The 23,389-nt window shown below is 46.0% G+C and overlaps 1 protein-coding gene across 1 annotated transcript in view; it reads right to left on the bottom strand.

Annotated features, from left to right (window-relative positions):
- Nucleotides 1-18,748, bottom strand: part of scfd2 (sec1 family domain containing 2) — a 158,309-nt gene extending 139,561 nt beyond the window's left edge. Inside the window, exons 1-3 of the mRNA XM_080769409.1 lie at nt 17,813-18,748; nt 16,348-16,516; nt 4,686-4,813 (exon numbers count right to left, since the gene is read on the bottom strand). Of these exons, the coding sequence (XP_080625535.1) occupies nt 4,686-4,813; nt 16,348-16,516; nt 17,813-18,632 (1,117 nt within the window). The 5' untranslated portion in view covers nt 18,633-18,748. The remainder of the gene's footprint in view (nt 1-4,685; nt 4,814-16,347; nt 16,517-17,812) is intronic.
- Between the last annotated feature and the right edge of the window lie 4,641 nt (nt 18,749-23,389).

Genomic DNA, 23,389 nt, shown 5'->3' with positions numbered 1-23,389 from the left:
CAGAGTACAGGACGAGATGTGGAGGACACTTCAGCACACGAGAGAACTCACTGTCACATTCATTAACTCAGTCACACTCACTACACTCAGTGTCTATGTGCATGGGCCTGTGTGTGCAAACGACTACATCTGTCTGAGTTCTCCTCAGAAAAGTTGAGAAGGAGACGTATTGTTGCATTCGTTCATGTCCCATTGGAGATTATACGGCCTGTGCTGGCTCGCGGCTTGAAATATGTGTTTATCAAGGCTTTTTAATTCATTCTCCTGGCACAACAGAGACACGTTTGGCTAGGAGAGCAGGAAATAGCTGTCATCTGATAGTATGCGTGCGTGTGAGTGTGAGTGTGTGTGAGCTAACGTGTGTGTACAGTACATGTGTAATGAGTTTGATTTGTCAATCACTGTGCAAAAAAACATCTGATATCCGCATGAGACAATTGTGTTGTACTTTACCACTTTTAAACTCACATCCCTATTTCTAGCATGTCATCATCAGCAAAGAAATAGCAGATACAAGCTCACAAGTTACGTGTTGCCAAGCACAGCGTTGTGACCTTGCAGATCGTCTATTTTAGCTATTCGTCGCATAAAGTTTAAGTGGTCAATGATGTACGATGGATAAAGCAGAGGTCCAATCATATCATATTTAACATTTTTATTTCACTTGACGGCTGTGATATTGGGATAATGTCCTCAAGGCCCATAAAACTACCAAATCTATTAAAGACTCCGTAATAAACAAGAGCGATGAATCAACTCCTGGATCTCATTTGTAAGACGGGATCATGAGGGTGGTCCCCTTTTATTAAAAACACTGAAATAGAAATAAAAGCTCAGTGATGTTGCCCCCCCCCCCCCCCCCCCCCCCCTGGGTGTCCTCGCCTCTCCAAACGCCAGAGTCTTAGCTCATGACATTGTCAGAAAACCCACAATGCACCAGGGGGAATACGGCCACATTATGTCAGAGAGTCAGCGCAGACCTTGTCAACACAGTTCACTTCCACTGCAATAAGGACACACATCAAGTAAACACGTACTGTATAGTGTGTAGTGTGTGTGTGTGTGTGTGTGTGTGTGTGGGTGTGTGTGCACTGTGCGTGCATATATACTCCATTATATATTCCCCTTACTAGGACAGAGAACATAACATGCAACACAACGGACACAAAAGCGCATGCATGTTTGCTGAGACAGAAACCAAAGCTGTCCAAACAATTCCCTGCTCCGAGCTAAAGTGCCATAAAAAACACACACTGGACTCCCTCTGGTTCTAATACGCACATGCACGTACAGTACGTACACGCAGACACACACACGTGCACACTGACTCACTTTCACAACACACACAGGAGGACTATTTCATCAGTCCATTGTGTTTGTGAATTATTGTGAGAAACCTGCGTGATCTCACTGTATCTCTAAGCAGAACATTCTCATGCTCTGAGGAATGGCCGGCCGGCGCCGGCGTCCAGAAAACCCGTATGTCTCAAATCGTTACTTCTCAGGAAAAACAAGCAGAGTTCCAAATGGATCCGATGAAGTTGTCATTTAGTCACACGCTCTTACTCATACTTCTCTACAATATTTATAAAATCCTTTAACCTTAATCCTTTAAGCTTTAATCCACTTAAGAAAAACCTATGGTAAGCACTTTAAAAAATGCATGGGCTTGCAGATCTGCAAGTTTTGCTATTTTTGACACTCTTGCAGGACATTAATGAGGGGGAAACAAATCCATACAAAGTTACTTGAAATACGGAGATGCAAGGTTTCTGCCAGACGGCTACGATATTCTCTCTCTCTATCTATCCCTACCCAGGGCGATCTTATCCTCCTGTGAGATGGAAACTGAGCCAAGTTGGACGAGGCTGATATGTGAAAGTGTGTGTAGGCACTGCATCGGTCACGCTGCAGCCGCGTGTGACCTGACGAGGATGACATGTGTGCGGGTCGACCCCGTGGGGCAGGCAGGGCGGGGGGGGGGAACGGCCATGACAGTGACGGGTACAGGGAGGAGGATGGCGCTCTGCTGGTGGTGAGATGAGGGTGGCTGCGATGGGAAAATGCTGTGTTGCGCGCGCGTGCGTGTGTGTTGGAGGGGGTAATGGTGCTGAAGGGGATGATGGACGTTGAAAAAGAGAGAATGGGGGGGTCTGGTCCTCTGCCAAAGGGGGATAAAGATCCAGTATTTAGGGCGTTTGGCAATGCCTCCTGTCTTTCTCCCCCTCTCTTCTCTCTCTCCCCCCTCCCTCCCTCCCTCCCTCCCTGCGGGGACACAAAATCAACAGGCTGTCCGTCAACATGTGGGAACAGCTTACTGCCATACCGGCATCACTCTCTCTCTCTCTCTCTCTCTCTCTCTCTCTCTTTCTCTCTCTCTCTCTCTCTCACTCCTTCTACAATCCCTCTCTCTACGAACTCTCTCTTTCTCCCAAAAAGTATTTCTTTTGTTCTCTACTTGACTGTGACTCCCTCGTATCCCGTCTGCCTCTGCTCTCTCTCTCTGCTTGACGAGGTACATTTGTCCACATAAATCCAATGGAAAGCAGCCATTCAGGCTTAGGAGCGTCTAAACGCTGCACTTTAACAGAGAAGTGTGAAACGAGACCGCCGTGGCTACGCATGGTGCGCGTGTGTGCATGTGCGTGTGTGCGCGCAATATTACAACCAGGTTGTTAATGAGAGACCAGGCCCTCCTTATAGTACCTCCCCCTGCTACTTATATTACCCTGTGTGTGTGTGTGTGTGTGTGTGTGTGTGTGTGTGTGTGTGTGTGTGTGTGTGTGTGTGTGTGTGTGTGTGTGTGTCGCATGTAAATGTGTGAATCAGTCTTTCCGTGTGTGTGCATGTGTAAACACATTGTATGCAAAACGCGATTGATGTAGAGTAGACTCATAGACCCATATGTCTATGAGTCAGAATGCTTAGCGAGGTGAAGGTATGTGTGCGTGCGTGTGTGTGTGTGTGTGTGTGCGTGCATGTGTGTCTTTATCTCTGCATGTCTTTGCATACTTTTACCCTTCACTTCAGCCCCCTCTGCTTCATTAACAAACAACAAAAAGTCAGCCAGAGCCGTGTGTGTGTGTGTGTGTGTGTGTGTGTGTGTGTGTGTGTGTATGTGTGTGTCAGAGAGCCAACATGTGGTTCACATTTCCTCTGTGGCCACATGGGCAAATACGTGCAGTGCGCGGCAGCGGCCTCGGGGTCTCAGTAGGAGGCGCTATGGCTCTTCACTCTCACAACCACTGCCATTCTAAACACACTGTACACTACAGCTCCACACCGTTACTTTCACCATCACCCTTCTGCCTTGTTTTCATAAAATGATAATATACCATGTCAACCGTACTGTATATCTCCTTTTAATATATACAGGTATGCATGTAATGCCTTCTAAATCATTATTTCAATCAGTATGTCAAGATGTTTCAATAATAGCAGCAAAAAAAAACACAGAGGCTTTCCCGGTCTTAAGAGAGCGATAGAGAGAAAAGAGGGAGAGGGAGAGAGAAAGTGAGGGCAGCAAGAGCGAGGTCAAGAATAGCGGTAAATCCCGTCCGATTGTTCTAGATAGTAATTGTGTATACTAACTAATGTCCCTATGCCTGTTTGGGTAGTATGTGTTAATGTGTGGAATATGAGTATTGATCTTGTATTACCGTACAGTGGCAGTTGTACGTGTTCAGCATTTGAGTCTGAGACAACTTTGCTCACAGGGACAATAAAGTATATTGTATCACAAAGCTAGCCGATTAGATCTGTGCCTTTGCTGCACATCGTATGTTATCTGGCTCCACTGTTAGGGTGCTCTTGGGCTATTTTCACAACATGACATCGGTGACTAATATCACTGTGTAAGGATTATTTCCCCCCCTGTGGCCGATTAGTTTCCAGGCTATAAAAGAGTGCTTATATAAGTGGTTAACATGGCTGTGCCATGCACCTTATGTGTTGTTGTTGCTCCACACAGTGTCTGCCACCGCTACAACACAACACCAGGCAGACGCGCTGCACGGCCACCAGGGCTCTACCAACCTCACCGGCGGTCTAGTCCCGTCTGTCACCACAACGTACCAACCTCACCGGCGGTCTAGTCCCGTCTGTCACCACAACGTACCAACCTCACCGGCGGTCTAGTCCCGTCTGTCACCACAACGTACCAACCTCACCGGCGGTCTAGTCCCGTCTGTCACCACACCGTACCAACCTCACCGGCGGTCTAGTCCCGTCTGTCAGAGCTCTACCAACCTCACCGGCGGTCTAGTCCCGTCTGTCACCACAACGTACCAACCTCACTGGCGGTCTAGTCCCGTCTGTCACCACAACGTACCAACCTCACTGGCGGTCTAGTCCCGTCTGTCACCACACCGTACCAGGGCTCTACCAACCTCACCGGCGGTCTAGTCCCGTCTGTCAGGGCTGTCACCACACCGTACGTTATGTGGGGTTATAGTGTCGTGCTCAGTGTTCCTGTACGCCCATGTCGGTCGCCCCGTGTCATTTTGTGATCAAATTATGTTCCGCGCCTCTGCGCCAATACCACAAGTAATTCCTCCTATGAACCTCATACTTGGCAACGCGGCGCATCTGAGTTCAGTCAGTGTTTTGTCTGGGAACGGGCCGGAGGGATCATCTCTCAATGCGAGAGGGAGAGGGAAGCAAATAATGGCGGCCGGCGGGTTTACCCATGCTCATCTTGATTGGCAGCTGCTCCTTGCTGGCGGCCTCCACCAGGTGTCTCTGCACCTCCATCACGGCTTCCTTCTGCTTGCTGGTCAGCATGGCCTCCCACAGAGCCCTGGACGCATCGGACCTGATGGCACAACACATGGAAAGGTCAGTCACACACACACACACACACACACACACACACACACACACACACACACACACACGGCTGCATTGCATATATCATTTTCTATTGTGCCTACGGAACTTTTGTATTTTAACATTGTGTCCTGTCAGTTGACGTTTTTATTAGATTTTTATATTTGAGCTTTTACAAAAATATATATATATATTTCACCCACTTAAAAAAGAAAAGAAAAGGTAAATGGTGCATTCATAGATCACCTTTATCCAAGGCACTTTACATAGATTGTGCATTACATTCACACACACATTCATACACTGATGGCGGCGGAAACCATGCAAGGCACCAACCAGCACATCAGGAGCAATTAGGTGTCTTGCTCAAGGACACTTCGACACTAACTCTGAGGGAGCCCGGGTTCGAACTGGCAACCTTGTGGTTACCATCCGGCCACTCTACCCCTGAGCCATCGCCGCCCACACCTGTAATCTTGTGATGTGAAGATTTTAAGCTGAGTGTACATGTTTGAGTCTGCTTACATTCTCCCCCCCCCCCCATCTTTGTGTAACCTCTAACAGGAAAAAACAGCAATTAGGACGGGGAGCATCAATGACTCTCAATCTGTGTGTTTTTTTTCCCACCATAGACAAACAGTGCAGCGGCAGGAGTCTAGAGACGGACCCGACCCGTATCGCAAGGCCCTCCTGGCGATACCATCTGACGGTCCAGAACCACATCTCCTCATTACCCAGCGGGTTACAGAACGCGCTGATCCACAACACTGATGGGAGGCCTTTTAATGACAGACATGCGCGTGTACGAGTTGCACACGCACGCCATTACTGTTAACATCTGCCTCCCGAAGGAATCAAAGAGTGTCGCGCGGGACTTTTCGTCACCATTTCCCCCACTGGCGGAGTGACATGTCCTATAAATACGTTTTTAGCATCTGAACCCATGCCAAAGGCATGTTTCATATCTCTGCCGCGCGGCACTTATCGCCATGTTGGAGGTGCTGAGGCTTTGATGCTCACACAAAGAGTTCTGTCTGTCCTGCTTTGGAGTTTCATGATGCCTAATTTATGCTCTGTAGTACGACGGTGTCGAACGGTGAAAATAGCCGTTCTACAAGCTGACAACGCGCCGTGGACGCGGCACGTTGTGAGCTTGTAGATCAGCGATGATCGGCACGTCACACCGTCGTACGACTAAGTACAAATCAGGCTTCGTGCAGACGGGTGGACACGCCGTGAAGCCCCGCCTCACTCTCGGATCTGGTGGTGGAGGGAATTAAAAAAATAAAGGGGGAAAAAAGAGAGAAAAAGAGAGCAGGAGAGGGAGGGAGGCTCGTTGACAAATCTACTCTGTTTTTCTTTTTCGTCTTACCTCTTCTCTCCCCCTTTTCTTTCTCTCTCTCTCTCCCTCTCTCTCGCTCTGTAACTGCTGCCATGTGTTTAATATCAGATGTAATCTCTTCCAGACCTTGGGCCTGGGCTGGACGGGAGGAGAGTGGGAGAGGGGGGGCTCACGATGGGACGGCCGCCATCTTCACACTCGAGCCAGACACAAAGAAACGGCGAAACATGGCTCGTCTCAGTCGGGACATGTCGTGCGGACCGACCGTCGCTTCAACAACAACAGAGTGCTGCAATGGGCGAGCCCAGTGTGCCATACCAGGTCTATGAAAACAAAGAAGCAACTATGCACATTAAACCTATATGCATCAGATATTTGAAAATAGGCAGTAGATCTAGAAGCTGACAACGCGTGGCAATGTGACACGTTGTGGCTGTGAGCTTGTAGATTGGCTATTTAAATATATATATTTCTCTTATTTATATCTTTTTTTATATTCTTTTGAAACATTTCATCCAAAATACTTTTAGATTGGGTGGAGGGGTCCGTGCACAAACAAAAAACAAGCCCAAATAAGCAACTATACACAAGTACAAAAAAGCAACCCACAACTACAGTACCAATATTTACAAGCAACTTCCAATAAAACCAGCCCAGCGTCGCTTATAATAAGCAGACCTGGCAACACTGAGTGTGACACGAAAGAGAGAGAAATAAACTACCAAACCCAAAGCATTTCATTAGCTACGAACAATGCCAAACGCCTGCTTTACTTCGTGATTAAGACACGAGCAGTGAATAATGCGTCCCGACAACTCTGACCCGATCGGGGAACTCCAAACACTTATTTCTTCATCCTCGATATGGCATATCGGGTGGGGGGGACTGCAATGATAACGTGTGTCGTAAACACATGCGTGGTTCACATACCAGGACTGCATGACCTGCTCAGGCCAGGGGATTCGCTGTGCTAAAGCTGTCACTGTATATAAGCTGTAGTATCTTCCCCCAAAGTGTGTTTGCGTACATACAGTACGTATGTGCATGCGTGTGTGTTTGTGTGTGTCTGTGTGTGTGTGAGAGAGAGAGAGAGCCCCTAAGCCTGTATATCCGCATGTATTCCAGGAAGATGGAGGATCTTGGTAGGCTGAAATATGGTTCTAATTTGGCCCCGTGCCCACCCTGCCTCCAACAGCTCTCTCTCTCTCTCTCTCTTACTCTCTCTCTCTCTCTCTCTCTCTTCACCCCCTCCCCCATCTCTCTCTCTCTCTCTGAGGTTGAGGGCTGAACTGTGTAGCGGCAGTGAGGTGCGAGCGAGGCCCCCAGACCCTGCCGGGACACTGTTGACTAACCACTCTACTATTAGAGGAGGGGGCCGGGTGTGGGGGTCGCGTGTGTCTGGACAGCTGCATGTTGTATATGAGAGAGAGAGAGCATGCAGAAAAGTCCACTATATGGTTCCACATGATAAAGTCCCACTAGGACCTGAAGGGGGCACTCTTGCGCCTGATTTGTGCATAGACAGGGATTTGTGTTTTGTTTTTCCTTCCTTTTTTTGTTTTTTTTAAGTGGGTGTATGTTGTATGTGCTCTCCAGCTAAATTCCACCAGATGTGTAATGACTGTTAGGCCATCACGAGGTCATTGGTATTCAAAGGAAGTGCTCACACGTCCAGAGCTTCTCAGAGCTCGTTACGGACAGAAGTCCTGAGTCTCTCCCTGATAGGCCTGGCTGGCTTATTGCATAATCACCTGATTACAATTATTTGAGATGATCGCAATAATTTATTTTTAATCATCTTTACAATTGTTTCCGTTCAATTTGATTATAACAGCTGGATGGAATTAACAGAAATGTTATGTTTCCATGCCTTGTCCGTGCTCTTTTTACCATTTTCAACCTAGGCATTCAGGGCAAAGACATAGTTGTAAATATACAGTATGGTCTGTTTCGGCCACAGTACATAGTATATATATATTTTTTCTAATGTCCAATGACAAAACCACAATTAAATCAGCAATTGTTTGCAATTCATAAATCGTCAACTAACATTTCATGATCGTGACAGTCCTATGTATTAGAGGAACAACTTTAAATACGAGTCCTGACTCCTTCCCTGACGGACCAACTCCAGTCCTGAGGTTCCATTTATACAATCTCCTACTTATGGAGGGTTCGTAATGCATTGTAAAACTGGGGGTCCTTATTGTTTTAATGAGTGTGTGGGCGGGTGGGCCCACTAGGGGAGTTGTTCCTGGAAACCTGTGAGGCACGGCTAAACTATGACGGTTCTGACTCAGGAATCGTTTAATTTAAGCCCTCATCCTGTAGCCCCCTCGGCGCCCGGTCAAACACACACACACACACACACACACACGTCACACACACACACACGAGTCATTTATTGAACATTTTTATGATTTTCTTCTCCCTCTCTCTGGTTTCTCTCAATCATACAAACACCAAAGGATAAGAATACCCTGGAATTACTGGTTTGTTAAATGATCCGTGACTCATCGCTCGCATAATGATTCCTCAGTTCATCTTGGGATGTCTGTCAATGTCAGTTAGGACAGAGTGGGCCTCACAGCCCACAGTACCCTCCGCTGAACGCCGGCTCCAATGACTTCCCGATGTGACATGCTGGTCCTCAAAAAGCACCTCAAAAACCTCAAAGTCTGATCTGCTCCGTAAAACTCCATGACTCACACCAGTTCTCCCACGGGCCCGTACGTACGCCATAGACGCAGAGGAGCCCCAAATGCTGTGGGTTCGCTAGGACCCGCATGGGCCACAGACATTGACCATTCCTCAGGTGGTGACCTGGTGTGTGTGTGTGTGTGTGTGTGTGTGTGTGTGTGTGTGTGGGGGGGGGGGGGGTGTCAGTTGTGGAGTGTGTTTAATGGGACGTAAAAACACTGTGGGTTTCCTGTAAACATCCAAAAGTACCACACGAACACAAGGTGAGAGGGAGAGAGAGAGAGAGAGAGAGAGAGAGAGAGAGAGAGAGAGAGAGAGAGAGAGTGGAAAAGAGAGGACAGGATGAAAGTACAGTATACATGACCCTGTGTGCATTTCTATAAGATTCCACAGATTGTTAAGGGTTGTCTGTGTAACGCAGGGGGAACGCATTCAGTCTGCTGGTCATGTTTGAGGTACTGTAGTGACTCCTACAACTTGGCCTGTTCAGCAAGGGAGAAGGGATGGTATGTTCCTTTGCACGTGGCATGTGCTCCCAATGAAACTGTCAGGTGAAAAGCAGCAGCTGGCAACGTCATGTTTATCGGAGGAGACACATAGTTGTCTACACCCTCCCACTTGACCGCAGAGACTACATGTGTGTGAGGAAAACTCTGGATTGGCATAATGAAAAATCGGAAGAAAAGAGGTAAGCTAGAAAAATGTGCACTCTCTAAGCATACGACTCCGCCAGGGCAGGTAGGTTATTGTGGCGATGTTTCACGGCAATCAGGCGCTGCGTTCATGATTTGAGGCCTTTTGTTCAAAGCGGGCCACTGCAAACTTTGGAAGCCAATCTTAGCCAATCAGGATGGAATATGGAAAATCTGAGAGACCCGTCCTAATGACATGACCATAGAGATAATGTGTGCCAATGTTTCTCAAAAGTCGGCCTCCTGATGGCGCTATAACAGGCTGACATGATAAATTTGGGGCAGAGGATATTTGACTTGGCCTCCAAGGAGTTTGCATGCACAGTTTAATGACGATGGACACAGACACACACCGACACACAGACGGACAGAGGCCTTTCGGCCTGGCGGACAGAGACAAAAAGAAGGAAGAAAAAAAACATGTAAGGTCTCCACTAGTTATCTCCCCATGTGTCCTGCCTCTCTCTCCACTTCAAACAGGGGGCTTGGGGAGGCAGTACATCCTGAGAGTCAGGGGGTCGGATGGGAAATGCCATCATTTGGCAGCATTTTCCCTTTAATCATGTTATTATGAATAAGTGCAAGAGTTATTCATAAAGTGATATAAGAGAGAGAGAGAGAGATACCTCGTGGCGCCAGTGGTGTTTCCTAATATACGCTATATACGTAGTATGCCCTGCAGGACTTTTTGAAGTGTATACCTTTTATCTACTGATCAACATGAGCCGAATAAATTGCCTCCTAAAGTATTCCATACAGCAGCTTTTATGCTGTAGGAAACCCATAATATACAATGGTAATGACCCAGGAGGAGGCTTGTGTGTAAGGATGAGTTTATCCTTGGATAAATGTCTGCATCATTGTTCTTAATAACACCACCCTCTGGAACAGCCGCGGTCTGACAGCTAACAAACAATCACTGGCCTTTAAGTAACCGCCATTGGATCTTGTGGCTTGTTGTTAACACACCCTCTCCATTCTCTGCGGGGTGAAAGCGGGGATAGCTGTCCTTAGCTGGCTCTGTCATTTGCCCTTTTCTCTCTATACTCTCCTCTCCCGCACTGCTGTTCCCAGGCAGGGAAAATAAAGTGTGTGTTTTCTTTCTGTTGGCGCGCTACTTTTTCCCAGCCAGTACAGAAATAGGTGTGTTTTCTCTCCTTCTTGGTGGTAAAAGTAGGCGTGTGGGGGTATGCCGGCCGGGCCCATTTTGGAAGAGGTGCTCCCGCCTCCCACCTCTCAGTGCAAGGGTGCGGTCGGTTTGTCTCCCGAGGCCGGCGAGGCTCTCTCTCCGCTCCTGGGCCGGACCCAGAGAACACCTCAAACGGGCCACCCGGGCTGGGGCGTCAGCCCGCATGCCAAGACGTCCCACCACCACAGGATCGGGGGTCTGAGGTAGCCAGACGAGGTGGTGGGGCAGCGGCTTGGGGGTGTCAGGGAGAGGGGTTCATGGGGGTTCAGTCTGAGACAGGAGGAAAAGTCGGTTCCCCCTGCCAAAGACGGTTGGTATATCCTTCATGAGGATCAAAGGGGACCCTGCAGCCAAGCACAGCAAATTACACAAGAGTGGACTGGAAGGTACCTGACCGCAGACACACAGGCAGGAGCACGGAGCCAGCCTACAGCCTACCCCAATGCCACTTTCATTCAGCGTCACTCTGTGCATGCTCTGCATCTCGTCACCGTCTCCGGAACCAAGAAAACAAAACTACTGAACTAGTACATGGTCATGAAATTCAGAAATACTGCAAAAGGCAAAACATGCGTGTGCACCGCATAAAACCACATATGCTTCGTCATACCACGAATAGCGAAATAGCACATTTACAACTTGTAGATCTGCTGTTTTTTAAAATGTTTTGGAAGATAGGGACGCCAGTTTGAAAGTGGTTACTACGTTCTCTCCATGGCATGAATTACAACAACAGAGTGCAAGTCAGGACTGCAGGTGTGAAGGAAACTTCCCAGCGGGTTAGGGAAGACAATACTACAGTAATCGCAAAGCAAATGTGGGGTTTAAATTTGAGGCCTAAAGTCAACGACCACCCAAGGAAGGTTCTTAAACACAGTGATCTCTGAAAATGGACTGGAATTACTTAGGGGAATAAATCATACAATGAAAAAGGTTCAAATTAGGCGTGCACCTAATATTTAAAGCCGTAAAGGGTCTGCAGACTCTGCACAGAAAAACCAATCATAACACATTGTGGTCATGGCTAAAAATATCTCTGCAAATCATAGTCATACAAACACCGGGCATAGGTGGGCCCTCAACAGACAGCCAGTCAAATCACACACAGTCAACCGTGGTCTATTACAGGATTTTGCTAAAACCGCCCCATAAAAAAGGTATTCAAGTAGTTTCGGGTTACAATGATTACAGATTCCTGTATAAACCAAAAATGGCAGGCCCGTGAGGCACATGCACTGAGCTGCAGAGCTGTGTTTCAGACCTGTGAGACACATGCGTTGAGCTGCAGAGCTGTGTTTCAGACCTGTGAGGCACATGCACTGAGCTGCAGAGCTGTGTTTCAGACCTGTGAGACACATGCGTTGAGCTGCAGAGCCGTGTTTCACATGCGCTGAGCTGCAGAGCTGCGTTTCAGATGCGCTGAGCTGCAGAGCTGTGTTTCAGACCTGTGAGACACATGCACTGAGCTGCAGAGCTGTGTTTCAGACCTGTGAGACACATGCGTTGAGCTGCAGAGCCGTGTTTCACATGCGCTGAGCTGCAGAGCCGTGTTTCAGACCTGTGAGACACATGCACTGAGCTGCAGAGCTGTGTTTCAGACCTGTGAGACACATGCGTTGAGCTGCAGAGCCGTGTTTCACATGCGTTGAGCTGCAGAGCCGTGTTTCACATGCGCTGAGCTGCAGAGCTGCGTTTCACATGCGCTGAGCTGCAGAGCTGTGTTTCAGACCTGTGAGACACATGCGTTGAGCTGCAGAGCCGTGTTTCACATGCGCTGAGCTGCAGAGCTGCGTTTCACATGCGCTGAGCTGCAGAGCTGTGTTTGGGAACACTTTAGAGTAATGATAATAAACAACCATCTCAGCCTGTCCATTTGAAGGCGTTTAAGAGGTAGCTAGCATTACCTGCGATGCCTCAGCAGCAATTCAATCTCCTAAACATCTGATAACATGTAACTGGGCCATCTGCTCAGAGATAACGCAGGCAATAACACTCCTGCGGATTTTAGTCCCAGAAGACCCCCTCCCCTCATGTGTGTGTGTGTGTGCGTGTGCGTGTGCGTGTGCGTGTGCGTGTGCGTGTGTGTGTGTGTGTGTGTGTGTGTGTGTGCGTCCACCAGGCATTTCTTGTGCATGAGTGCATGTTGTATTATGTCACTGATAAGTTGTTAGAGATAAGGTCATTGGCTGTGGCCCTCGACATCCCTGCTTGAGGAGTGATTGTAGTGAAACCTGCCGAGACCTCAATCTCCACACGCTCTCCAGACTTGTGATGTCTAACCTTTATAGGCCTTTATACTGATTTCTGTCGGGGGAAATCTAAATGCAGGTGCAGGAATGTTTTCCTCACGCAAATATCACTTTCCTCAGTTTGGGGACATTTCAGCTTTCAACAGAATGAAAAGGGAAAGCCGGCCAATTTAGAAAAGGCAATATCCAATAGCCTAACAATAAAGCTTGTTCATATAGCACTAAAATAATAAATAAAGAAAATTGTGCTAATACCACATGAATTTTGGGTCCAATGCCGATCCTGCTTTTGGAGTCATACACCGAACACTGATCACTTGATGCAAAAGCTAAATATTTAAATCAACTGCAAAACTGTTATTTTAAGTGAAAATAAATGTAAAAAAAGTATATATATATTATTTTTTCTTTCTCCCTCCTACATCCACCTTTTAGTTACAGTCCACAAACATTAAATTCCCATTGACAATGAATGGAGAATTTTACATCATATAGTGTCGGAGCAAATAGGCATAGTGACAATTTTACGTCATGATGATGTACTATGATAACTGACTCAAGAGCGCCCCTCACTTCACACGGGTGTGATTTTTAAGGTCACTTATATTTTGACTCGTGGTTAGTTTGTAGATTGGCTATTTTGAATTAAAGAAATCAAATAATGGCCGGTATATCAGGCTCTAACTGACCTATCAGTGAACGGAGATATAGCCGACTGTGTATGGTAATGTGTTTGTGGGTTTACTGTATTGCCAGACTAGTGTCTGGCTGACATGCCCCAGGCTGGGGTCTGTATGTGAGGGTCAGAACAACCTGCCCCTACAGGCTGGGGTCTGTATGTGAGGGTCAGAGCAACCTGCCCCTACAGTGCTCCCAGAAACGGTGTTACAGTGCATAACAAACTCTGATAGGATCCACCAGGCCACTTCGCCTCCGCCATAACATAACCTCCCACCTGGCTATGAGTCTCCCAGCCTCCTGCAGAGCTTGTCCATAACATAACGCCCCACCTGGCTATGAGTCTCCCAGCCTCCTGCAGAGCTCGACCAAGAAGCTGCACCTTTTCAGTTACGCAGCCCAATCCACCTCACTTCAACAACGTTTACCTCCTGCAGCTGCAGAAGAAGCAGAGGGGAGGAACTAGGACCCACCGCAGGCAGCCAGCCCATGTTCCCTGATAGGTACAAGCACCACGGAGCCCATGGCACCTACCGCTAGTCATGTGGGACTCAAGCCACATGAAGGTGTGGGGAGAGGGGGATGAAAGATAAAACACAACTCTGTCTTGCAAAGCAGTAAGTTAAACATCATGTTTGTCCATGTTTTCTATGGACAAAGGACATCTCCCTAATCTCAGATACAGCAGAGATTAAAGGAAGGGAACTAGCGTCCAAGCGATTCCCAAGCAGTTTCTGACATGAAGCCCCGCCCTCCGTCGCAGCCGCGCTCTGATTGGTCTGTGGAACACTGTCATGGCGGCCTGCTTGGCGCTCACATAACAAGCCTTTCTGCGATTAAATAGCAGTTTAATTAAGTTTTAATATACTTTTAGACTAAAGTAAACATGTAATTATATAATATGTAAAACCATCACGCGGAGACGGAGCAGCGTGATGTGTGTGTCTACTGTCTATAGGACTACTACACTAATGTTAGGCTATTTATTGTTACTTTAATTGCAGCACCAACAGCAAAATATGATAATCATACAAATATAAAAGGCATGTAATAAATATGACAGCAATTCCTGCTGTCAAAATATGACCCCCCCCCCCACAGTAAAAAAAACACTGAAATAGACTTTCTAAGGTGTGATTTGGGGTCCTGAGGATGAATACAAAATGAATATCAACATCTTAAAACCAAAATGTTGAATTGTGGGTTTGAGTGTTGGCTGGGAGGAGGAGTAGGACTACTGACAGGTAGTTACCCCCCCCCCCCCCCCCCCCCCCCCCCCAGAGTGTGTGGAAATCAGACATGGGAGAAGACCTTAAAGGCTGCTGTTCATAGCTACTGTGGAGTCAGTACTGCTGTATGGGGCTGAGACATGGACCCTCACAGAGGAGTAAAATGACTATATGGGAGCCAGCCCAGGGCAGAGCCAGGAGGGGAAAGTACTGTAGCACACCAACTACATAGACGCACTGCAGTGCGACAGTTTAGCTAAGAACACTGTAGAGCTCAGGAACCTGATGTTGGATAGAAGAGTGTGGAGGACAGCAATCCAGGAGTCCCTAGTTGGTGTTGGCTAGGTGTAGGCTTATGGCATATACTGTAGTTGTTTGTCGTTTTGTTTTCGTTTTGTTTGATTGTTTTTGTAAAGCGTCCTTGGGTTCATGAAAGGCGCTATATAAATGCAAGCTATTATTATTATTATACCACACTATCGCAGTAATGGACAAAATGACTTACAATACAAATGCGGGATTGACTGAGAACATCAGAGCACAGCTTGATCAGAGAGAGAGAGAGCGAGGAGGGAGACAGAGACAGAGTAGACTGTATAATATACTCTAATATATATACTCTATATGTACATATAAAATCTGTAACTGTATATAAAAAAAATGTTCTTGGGCCAATTCAAAACCTTGAAAGTCATGCAGTCCTGCACACTATTGTAATACTTTCACATGGGCTCATCAACGAGCTCTCTTTCTGTAAAGATTTGTTTGTATATGAAAGCATAAGAACCTTATGTTTAAAGCCATCCACCCCACAAGACATTGCCAGACCACCAGATATTAAACAACTAGTACTTTCACCCTACTCACGTCACGTGCGCGCGCAAAGATTTCACGTAAATTGCCTCATGATTTGAGGCATTTTGTTCCTTCTTGGTCCCTTAACTAGAAATGCACTCTGTCGGGGAGCCAACTTGCGCCTTGCACACAACACAAGTAGGCCTACTTGTGCACAAGCAGAGCGCACCATGAGGTGCGCTCGCCACTGGCAATGCCAATGACATCACCACTGGCACCACTAGGAATACTGGTTCCTCATTGGCTGTTAATAATGATGTTGCCAGAGATGCTGGTCCCTGGTCTCTTAAACAAGAGAGGACACCGACATACATAACCCAACATACATATTACATAACCAGCCGATTGCAGTACTTGCACGCTCTGCTTGCGCAAGTAATTAGAGTATACATGCACATCATATACTGTATGAGCACAAACGACCAATAATGCAGCATCATCTACCTCTACCGTATCATACAGTATGTATTAAAGTCTTTTGAACTTTTAGGCCTGTGATATGCCTAAAGGACGCCAGGGGTAAATGTGATGTACAGTATATAATGAATGCCTCTGCAGGGTGTGATTGTGTAGTTGTTGTACTCACTGGGTCTGTGCCAGGCATCCAGGTGCCAGTACGGTGTGGGAGTCGGGGGTTCGCTGTAGCCCGGTGAGCTCCAACATGTCCACCTTTACGTCAGTCACATGACCAGGCAAGAGCGGCAGCACGGTCAGAATCTTCTCCACCAGGTTGTCTCCATGGTGACCCACCGCTCCTAAGTAGCCACAAATACAATCGACAGTGGATCATTGGAATGTTAGGGCGCACTGTGGAAATAGCGCACTTTAGTGCACTGTGCTATGCAAACTAATAGGCGAGTGAGATCTGGTGCAGTAGTTCCGAATGCGCCCTTAATATCTACATCTTCTAGGAAGCTTTAAGAGCAGTGGTGTCATGCTCGTAGAACACAGTACCATGCCGTGGTACCAGTAAAAATAATTACGTGCACACGCAGGGACGGAACGGAACGGTGCATGTGCGTGCACGCTAGAACGCGTCCCCCTAGATTCAAGAGAAGATGCACATAATCAACCTAATGCACCACCAAGTACCCAGTGGTCTAGGTTTACTGCCCCCCCCCCCTATTTTCAAGCCGTGTCAAGTACTGTGCCGAATCCATTGGCTACTACTTTGCGTAACAACAGAACAGCTTATTATACCCGAGTGCACGTAGCCTATACGGTAAACATGCACACTAACAGCAGTAGGCTATGGCTCCAGTAGGCTACTGCTGCTGTGGTGTTCTGCACACAAGAATAATGCCTCCTCCTCCATCAAAGAACAGATTCATTCGTCCAAAGCAAACCTTATAGTTTCGCTAGTGTGCAGTAAAGATGTTTGTCTGACTTTTGTGTTTGTGTCTAAAACTCTCACACACTATTTAACAATAGGCTTAGGCTATATCAGCTGTTCTGTGTGCATGCCGCGATGTGCACATGCACGCACGTGCATGCGCACGTGCACGTGACGTCATTAAAACGCTGTGGTACCAGTAAAAGAAACACCATGACACCACTGTGCCATTTAGTGTAGGATAGAAATCCCAACAGCACCACAGATTTCTGCAGGTCAAGGGTTGTTTTTGAGAAATGTTACATTTGACATTAAGCTGGGAGCTACATTAATATTGTTAAAGACGCTTATAGAACAAATTTTGGGGCCTTGTGGAAGTTGGGGCCAAATAAAAACATGTTAGCTGACCTAAACCTAAAATAGTGACAGAAAGAATGCTCTAGTAGTCTCTACTACTAGAGCAGCATATCACAAAGTGACAGCGTGTCACATTGTGGCACACTGCAAGCGTGTACATCTGCTATTTTTGAAGTTGTGAGAACTGCAGATTTAGAAGGGCCAACCCTGCCCCATGCTCATGCATGTGTGGAACTGGAGGAGTCATGTCTTGTGGAGGGCTGATGGGGACACAGAAAGTGGTGGAACTACGACGACATATGGCACAATATGTCTACTTGACATAATCCTTCCTACTCCAGACTATATCCTTGGGCTTCACCTGTAAGATCCATCGTTCTATCCACAAAAATGATTGATGCTTTATTGGGGGCTGTCTTCCTTCTGTGTTTGGCCTGAGGATGATTGGCCAGGTCCCCTGCTATGATGCGGCTCAGCGGACCCACAGCGAAGCTCTCTGCCCAGGTGGCGCCGGCCTCGAACATGGCATTGAGCACAGAGGTCAGGGACTTGATCTCAATCTGCAGTTCAGGGGGCAGGGAGTTTATGTCTACGTCGGCCAGACTGCCGAACTTCTTCTTCTTCTCGGGGCGCGTGGCGTTGATCTCCTCCAGGTCAGGCGAGAGCAAGGGGAAGAGGTGAGTGAAGGCGGGCATGAGGATGAGCTGCTGGGACACGGGGGCGAAGACGACGGGGACGTGCATGACCTCGGCCGTGTAGTTCATGTCCCCCATCCACTCGCACAGCTTCTCCTCGAACTGCTCAAACACGGGGCTCCCCTCCATCTCGGCGTTGACTTTGTTGGCGAGCAGGTGCACGGAGTGGGCCACCGTGGTGCACACCACGCAGTACTGGAAGTGGCTGAGCGATATGATGTCCCTGATGACGTCCACCGTTCGGCCCTTCAGCAGCGCGCTCACCACGAACACGGCTTTGGGCTCGTTCTCCCCGCAGGCTTCGAAGCTGGAGAACTGCTTCACGTTGCGAGCGCCTGCCTCCAGAAGAGCCGCGGCCCCGCCGTTCCAATGGAGACTCTCTGCACACTTGTCGTCCATAAACACCACTGCCTTCTTTACCTTGGACAGCACCCTGCCCCACGTCTGCGCCGGGAAGTCACGGGTGAAATGCTCGCTCGTCAACATCGTCTCGGTTTGTTGGCGGATGTTTATAACCACGCTAAAACCCCCAAAGCATCAGAAATGTCACGCAGAATAGCGTACATGAAAACAACAACAAACACACATGTGAGTCCCTCAAAGGTGACGTGGCAGCTGCTCGTCGCTGCAGATGTGCGTCATCGTGTGATTCCACCACTCCGAGCTTACACGCCGGTGTTCTGATAAATAAATTAAACACGTAATGTTATAATGCTTTATTGATAAAAAAAATATTTTCACAAAAAGCTGCTTTCATCTGACGAGTTCACTGCCATTGATTGCAATGACATTGTCTGTTTGACCGGCCGATTAAATATCTACCGGTATCTAGGTTCAACATTGATTTTATAATGTTGTACGGAAATGAGTGACCTATAAAATGCTGTGACTCCAGAGGTTGTATGTTTGTATGTGCTTTTCTGCCTTTTGACATGAATTGTAAAAAGTCTAGAAACTTTTCATGGCTTACTTTGCACAATGACTCATCAACATCATAGACTACTTGTTTATTTTTAGGTATTATTTATCTAATCCTCCGTACTCCGTAAGCTAGGGACCACACCAACATGTCATGTGATGATTACCCGTGGATACAGGATTCGGTAGGCCACCAACCTCGGTGTAAAACAGGCGCTGTGGCGCTGGTGCGCTGCACTGCAGGCTGTCAGCTGCTCGTCGGAAGTGTCCCTATAGAAACAACGTGTTGATGACTGTCATGTGGTGGAGTCGCTTTTATTTAAAGTTTCCAACTTCTTTCGCTATTTATCCTGGAATATATTGGAGTCCACGTTTTGATCTACAGCCGTTACTTATAAAATAAATAATTTAGTTGACATATGTGACTTGTCAATAAATTAAAAAATATATAAAAGAAAATTACCTGTAACTTTGTACAGAAATGTCCGCTGTGGAATCGGACCTAAATGTTACCGATGATAATAGGGGTGATGATGATGAAGATGGGTGGTTGTATGGAGGTAAGTTTTAATATTTATGCTACAGGCTAAACGTTATCATCAGAGAGCAGCTGTCAGTTGACACACGTGGATGAGATAACGGCATGTTGAAGGCTTGAAGCCACAATATTTATGCAAACATATAGGAAAAAAAAACAATAAAAATGAGTTTGTGTTTTAGTTATTTTAGCTTGAAGATACATTGTGTCATTTGTGTGTGTGGCATGTTCTTTATATTATATATTTTAATATTTTTGACATGACCCGGCCTAAATACCAGAATATGTTTCTGTGGCAGATTGCATTGGGGAGAATGCAGAGGAGAGAACAGACAGGTATGTTGCTCAATCACCAACCCTTCTCTTTCTGTATATGTCACTCCTTCACCGACAATCTATTTATTTTATTAAAAATCACACCCGTGTGAAGTGAGGGGTGCTCTTATCATCATACGTCATCATACATCATCTCATTGTGGCCAATCAAAATTTGCGTCCTCACTTTTGTCCTCAATGTTTTGTATGTAATTGAATGTAACACACTTTTGTGTTTACACAAACTCTCAAAGCTGGACATAGGAGGGGCTAGCATCCCTCAAAAATTGCCATTCCTGTCACTTGTGAGTACACAATGAAGAGGAAGGTGGGAGAGCCCGGAGAGGAAGTATTCATTTGGATTTGAACCCTTGACATTGCTGGCAGCAGACCTTCAAACAATAGACAAACTAATGACAAATGCTAACAAAATGCGCTTGCATAAAGTGAGTGGCAAATCGAGTAGCAATATTAGTAGTAAGTGACATTATTTAATGCAATCTGACTTTTGTCTTTGGATGGGCTTTTGGATGGGCTGTCAAGACCAGAAAGTAGTTTTTTGCCAGTCAGTAGGCGTTCTGCCATTCCCACAAACTTCCGGGTATGATGATGTCACGTGCATACCTTCTATACAACTCTTCTGAATGGATTCATTGCTACAGGCAATCCATTCAAAACAATGATTACAATAACGTTTGCCCCAAAACACGATCGCCCCGGTTTAAATCGTACAACCTCGGAATGATTGCCACCAGGTATTCCTAAACGTATCCTCAATAAAACTATGCCTGAATGAATTCCTTATTCCTAAATGTAGCCGAAAACTATATGCCTGCCTAACCCTACATTTATTCCTAACCTTATACTTCGAGTTAGATGCTAAACTCCCAGTCAATTAATGCATATTGTAAAGTGTTTAGGATTACCTTCATTACCGTCACCTGCGAGAACCTGTCAAAATGGTTTGCTGAAAAAGGGGTCCATTATCCTTAATTCCTATATTATTCCACTTGTTGGTACCTGCTGCCATTCTCTAGTTTAATTTCCTCCCATTACTGTAATGATTGTGACGTTCAAACCAGTGTGACAGAACCGTGAGCAGTGAACTGATTCGCATTCATATCATATATGAAACGGTCTGGCACGTATGTTCAATTCCCATTAGGACCAATTGCAAACTGCATTAATCAGATTGAATCCACTTTTCACTTCATAATAATGACAGTGCTGTCATTACTGCCATCTGTGGCTGTGTGAAATACTGCCAGTCACAAGGGACATTACCAAGTATTTGGATGCTCGTTAAATGCGCTGTTTGTTTATGAGCCTTTTAGAGTTTAAGTAATCACAGAATGAGGCCACCTGTGATTGCTGTGGTTTGCATTCCCCAACTGCAATGTATCTCCTCAAAAGTAGATTTACATAGCAATTACCATAACTTCACCTTCTTCAGATGGATGCCTTATTACTTTTGTATTCATTTACGTGTGACTGTGTCTGTCCAAGACTGTAAATAGCCAATCTACAAGGCCATGCAGTGGTCTTTATTTAGTGGTCTATATTTTCGCTATTCAATGTACAACGAAGTACAGGGTTGAAGTGATTAAAAGAGTTTCATTCTTGATGCTGATATTGGCAACAATGACTTCTGAAATACAGTTGAGAAATGAACGTCATTATTACATTAGATGAACTCAAGTAAAAAATGTGTCAGTTAATATATCTCTGAGACTGTGTTGATCTCTTCAGCAACACTAAATCTGCAGATGATTATGATATACATCATTTTTAATCTCTAAATTATTCTTTCCTGGAATTGCATGCAGTAATTATTTTTTGTATAAAATAGAAATACTGCATCACTGTTGTATGTCTCCAACAGTTGCCATTTGTATCCATGTCCAGGCTATATAAGAGACCTTTTAGCTTGTAGGAATTTAATGAACATGTTTTGTGACCTTGACCTTTGGTTGTTGACCACTACTTCTAATTAGTTAATCCTTGAGTCCAAGCGGACGTTTGTGCTAAACATCATGAAATTCCCCCAAGGCGTTCCTGAGATATCATGTTCACAATGTTGGGAAGGACGTACAGTCGTACACATTGATGGACAGATGGTCAACCCTGAAAACACAAAAACGTTGGTCACGGTTTTCTACTGGCAGAGGCATAAAAATGGTTCCGACAATTTTGTTAAGAATCCCAGGCCCTCACGGTTCCTGGGTGCGTATAGTGTTAGTCCAACGTCCCAATAATCCGACATTACCCTACGCCGCACCTAACCCTAGCCGCACGTGGAAGCCACGGGCGAGTCTTAACTATTGGTATGTCGGACTAACATATATTTCCCCCCACTGTTCCTTGAGGCGGTCCAAATGGACACAAAATATCTAAAAGAAAAGGTTTTCTAAAAAAAATAGAACATTTCTGAACATAATAAAATGTTAAACACTGGCAAATAAAGTCTATTCTATTCTAGATTTGCAGGTTTTCAGCTCGCGATACCCTCATGTGACGTATAGCATTCCAATATGCCCAAATGCCCACATGGAGTAGTTTAGTTCAGTGGTCAATGTGCTTTAATGTATTGACGTCGTCATCACATCTCTCTAGTGTGACTGAAGCACTGGACCCCAGCATCCATGACAACGGAATGAAAACTCAGGTAGAGTCACAACAATCCACATGCCATGTCTGTGCACTTGTTTACATTGCATACTGTACTGTACAATATCAGCATTATGTGATTTTAATCCCTAGCTTTTGATCATTTAATTACTTTCCCTTTCTTTTATGGAGCCAATAGGAAATCGACAAAAACTGTGACAACAGTGATGATGATGACGATGATGATGACGATGACATTTGTGTGACCATAGGTGACATAAAGACTGGAGGATTGTCCCAGAGCATGTGAGTGTTAAACACTTTCATCCTGAAAGGTTTCCAAAGTTGTCGTGTTTTTGGAATATGTTAAACTAGACCTGTACGTGCCCGTCGGCCACCGGCCTACTTGGGAACGATGCAACTTGGGAACCTAATAATACCCGTTGTCATCTTGTCATAGCACTCCATTAGACCCTTGTGAGAAGTGAGAACAACATACAATTCACAATTTACAATTTAGGCATTTAGCAGACGCTCTTGATCCAGAGCGACTTACATTTAAGCAAAAACAAAAGCATGGCATACATTTACATCACATATGTCAAAAGTAGTTATCATGAATCATGTATAAACTAAGAACGTAACAGTGGAGTATGTATGTCAACTATACATACTATACTATATTATATATTATACAATACTATAAGTCTGTCTAAAATAACAATGCTAACCTAAGTCTACTATCTGAGTCTACATAAAGTGCTATCTAAAGGGCTAGGTTAGGGCAAGTGCTACGGGCCATGGTTGAGTCTGAAGAGGTGGGTTTTCAGACTACGGCGAAACATCACATATATTTATCATGTTT

This window comes from Protomyctophum bolini, assembly GCF_963924005.1.
Source record: "Protomyctophum bolini genome assembly, chromosome: 8".
Taxonomy (NCBI): domain Eukaryota; kingdom Metazoa; phylum Chordata; class Actinopteri; order Myctophiformes; family Myctophidae; genus Protomyctophum; species Protomyctophum bolini.
Note: the sequence above shows the minus strand (reverse complement) of the source record. Positions and strands in the feature narration are given on the sequence as shown.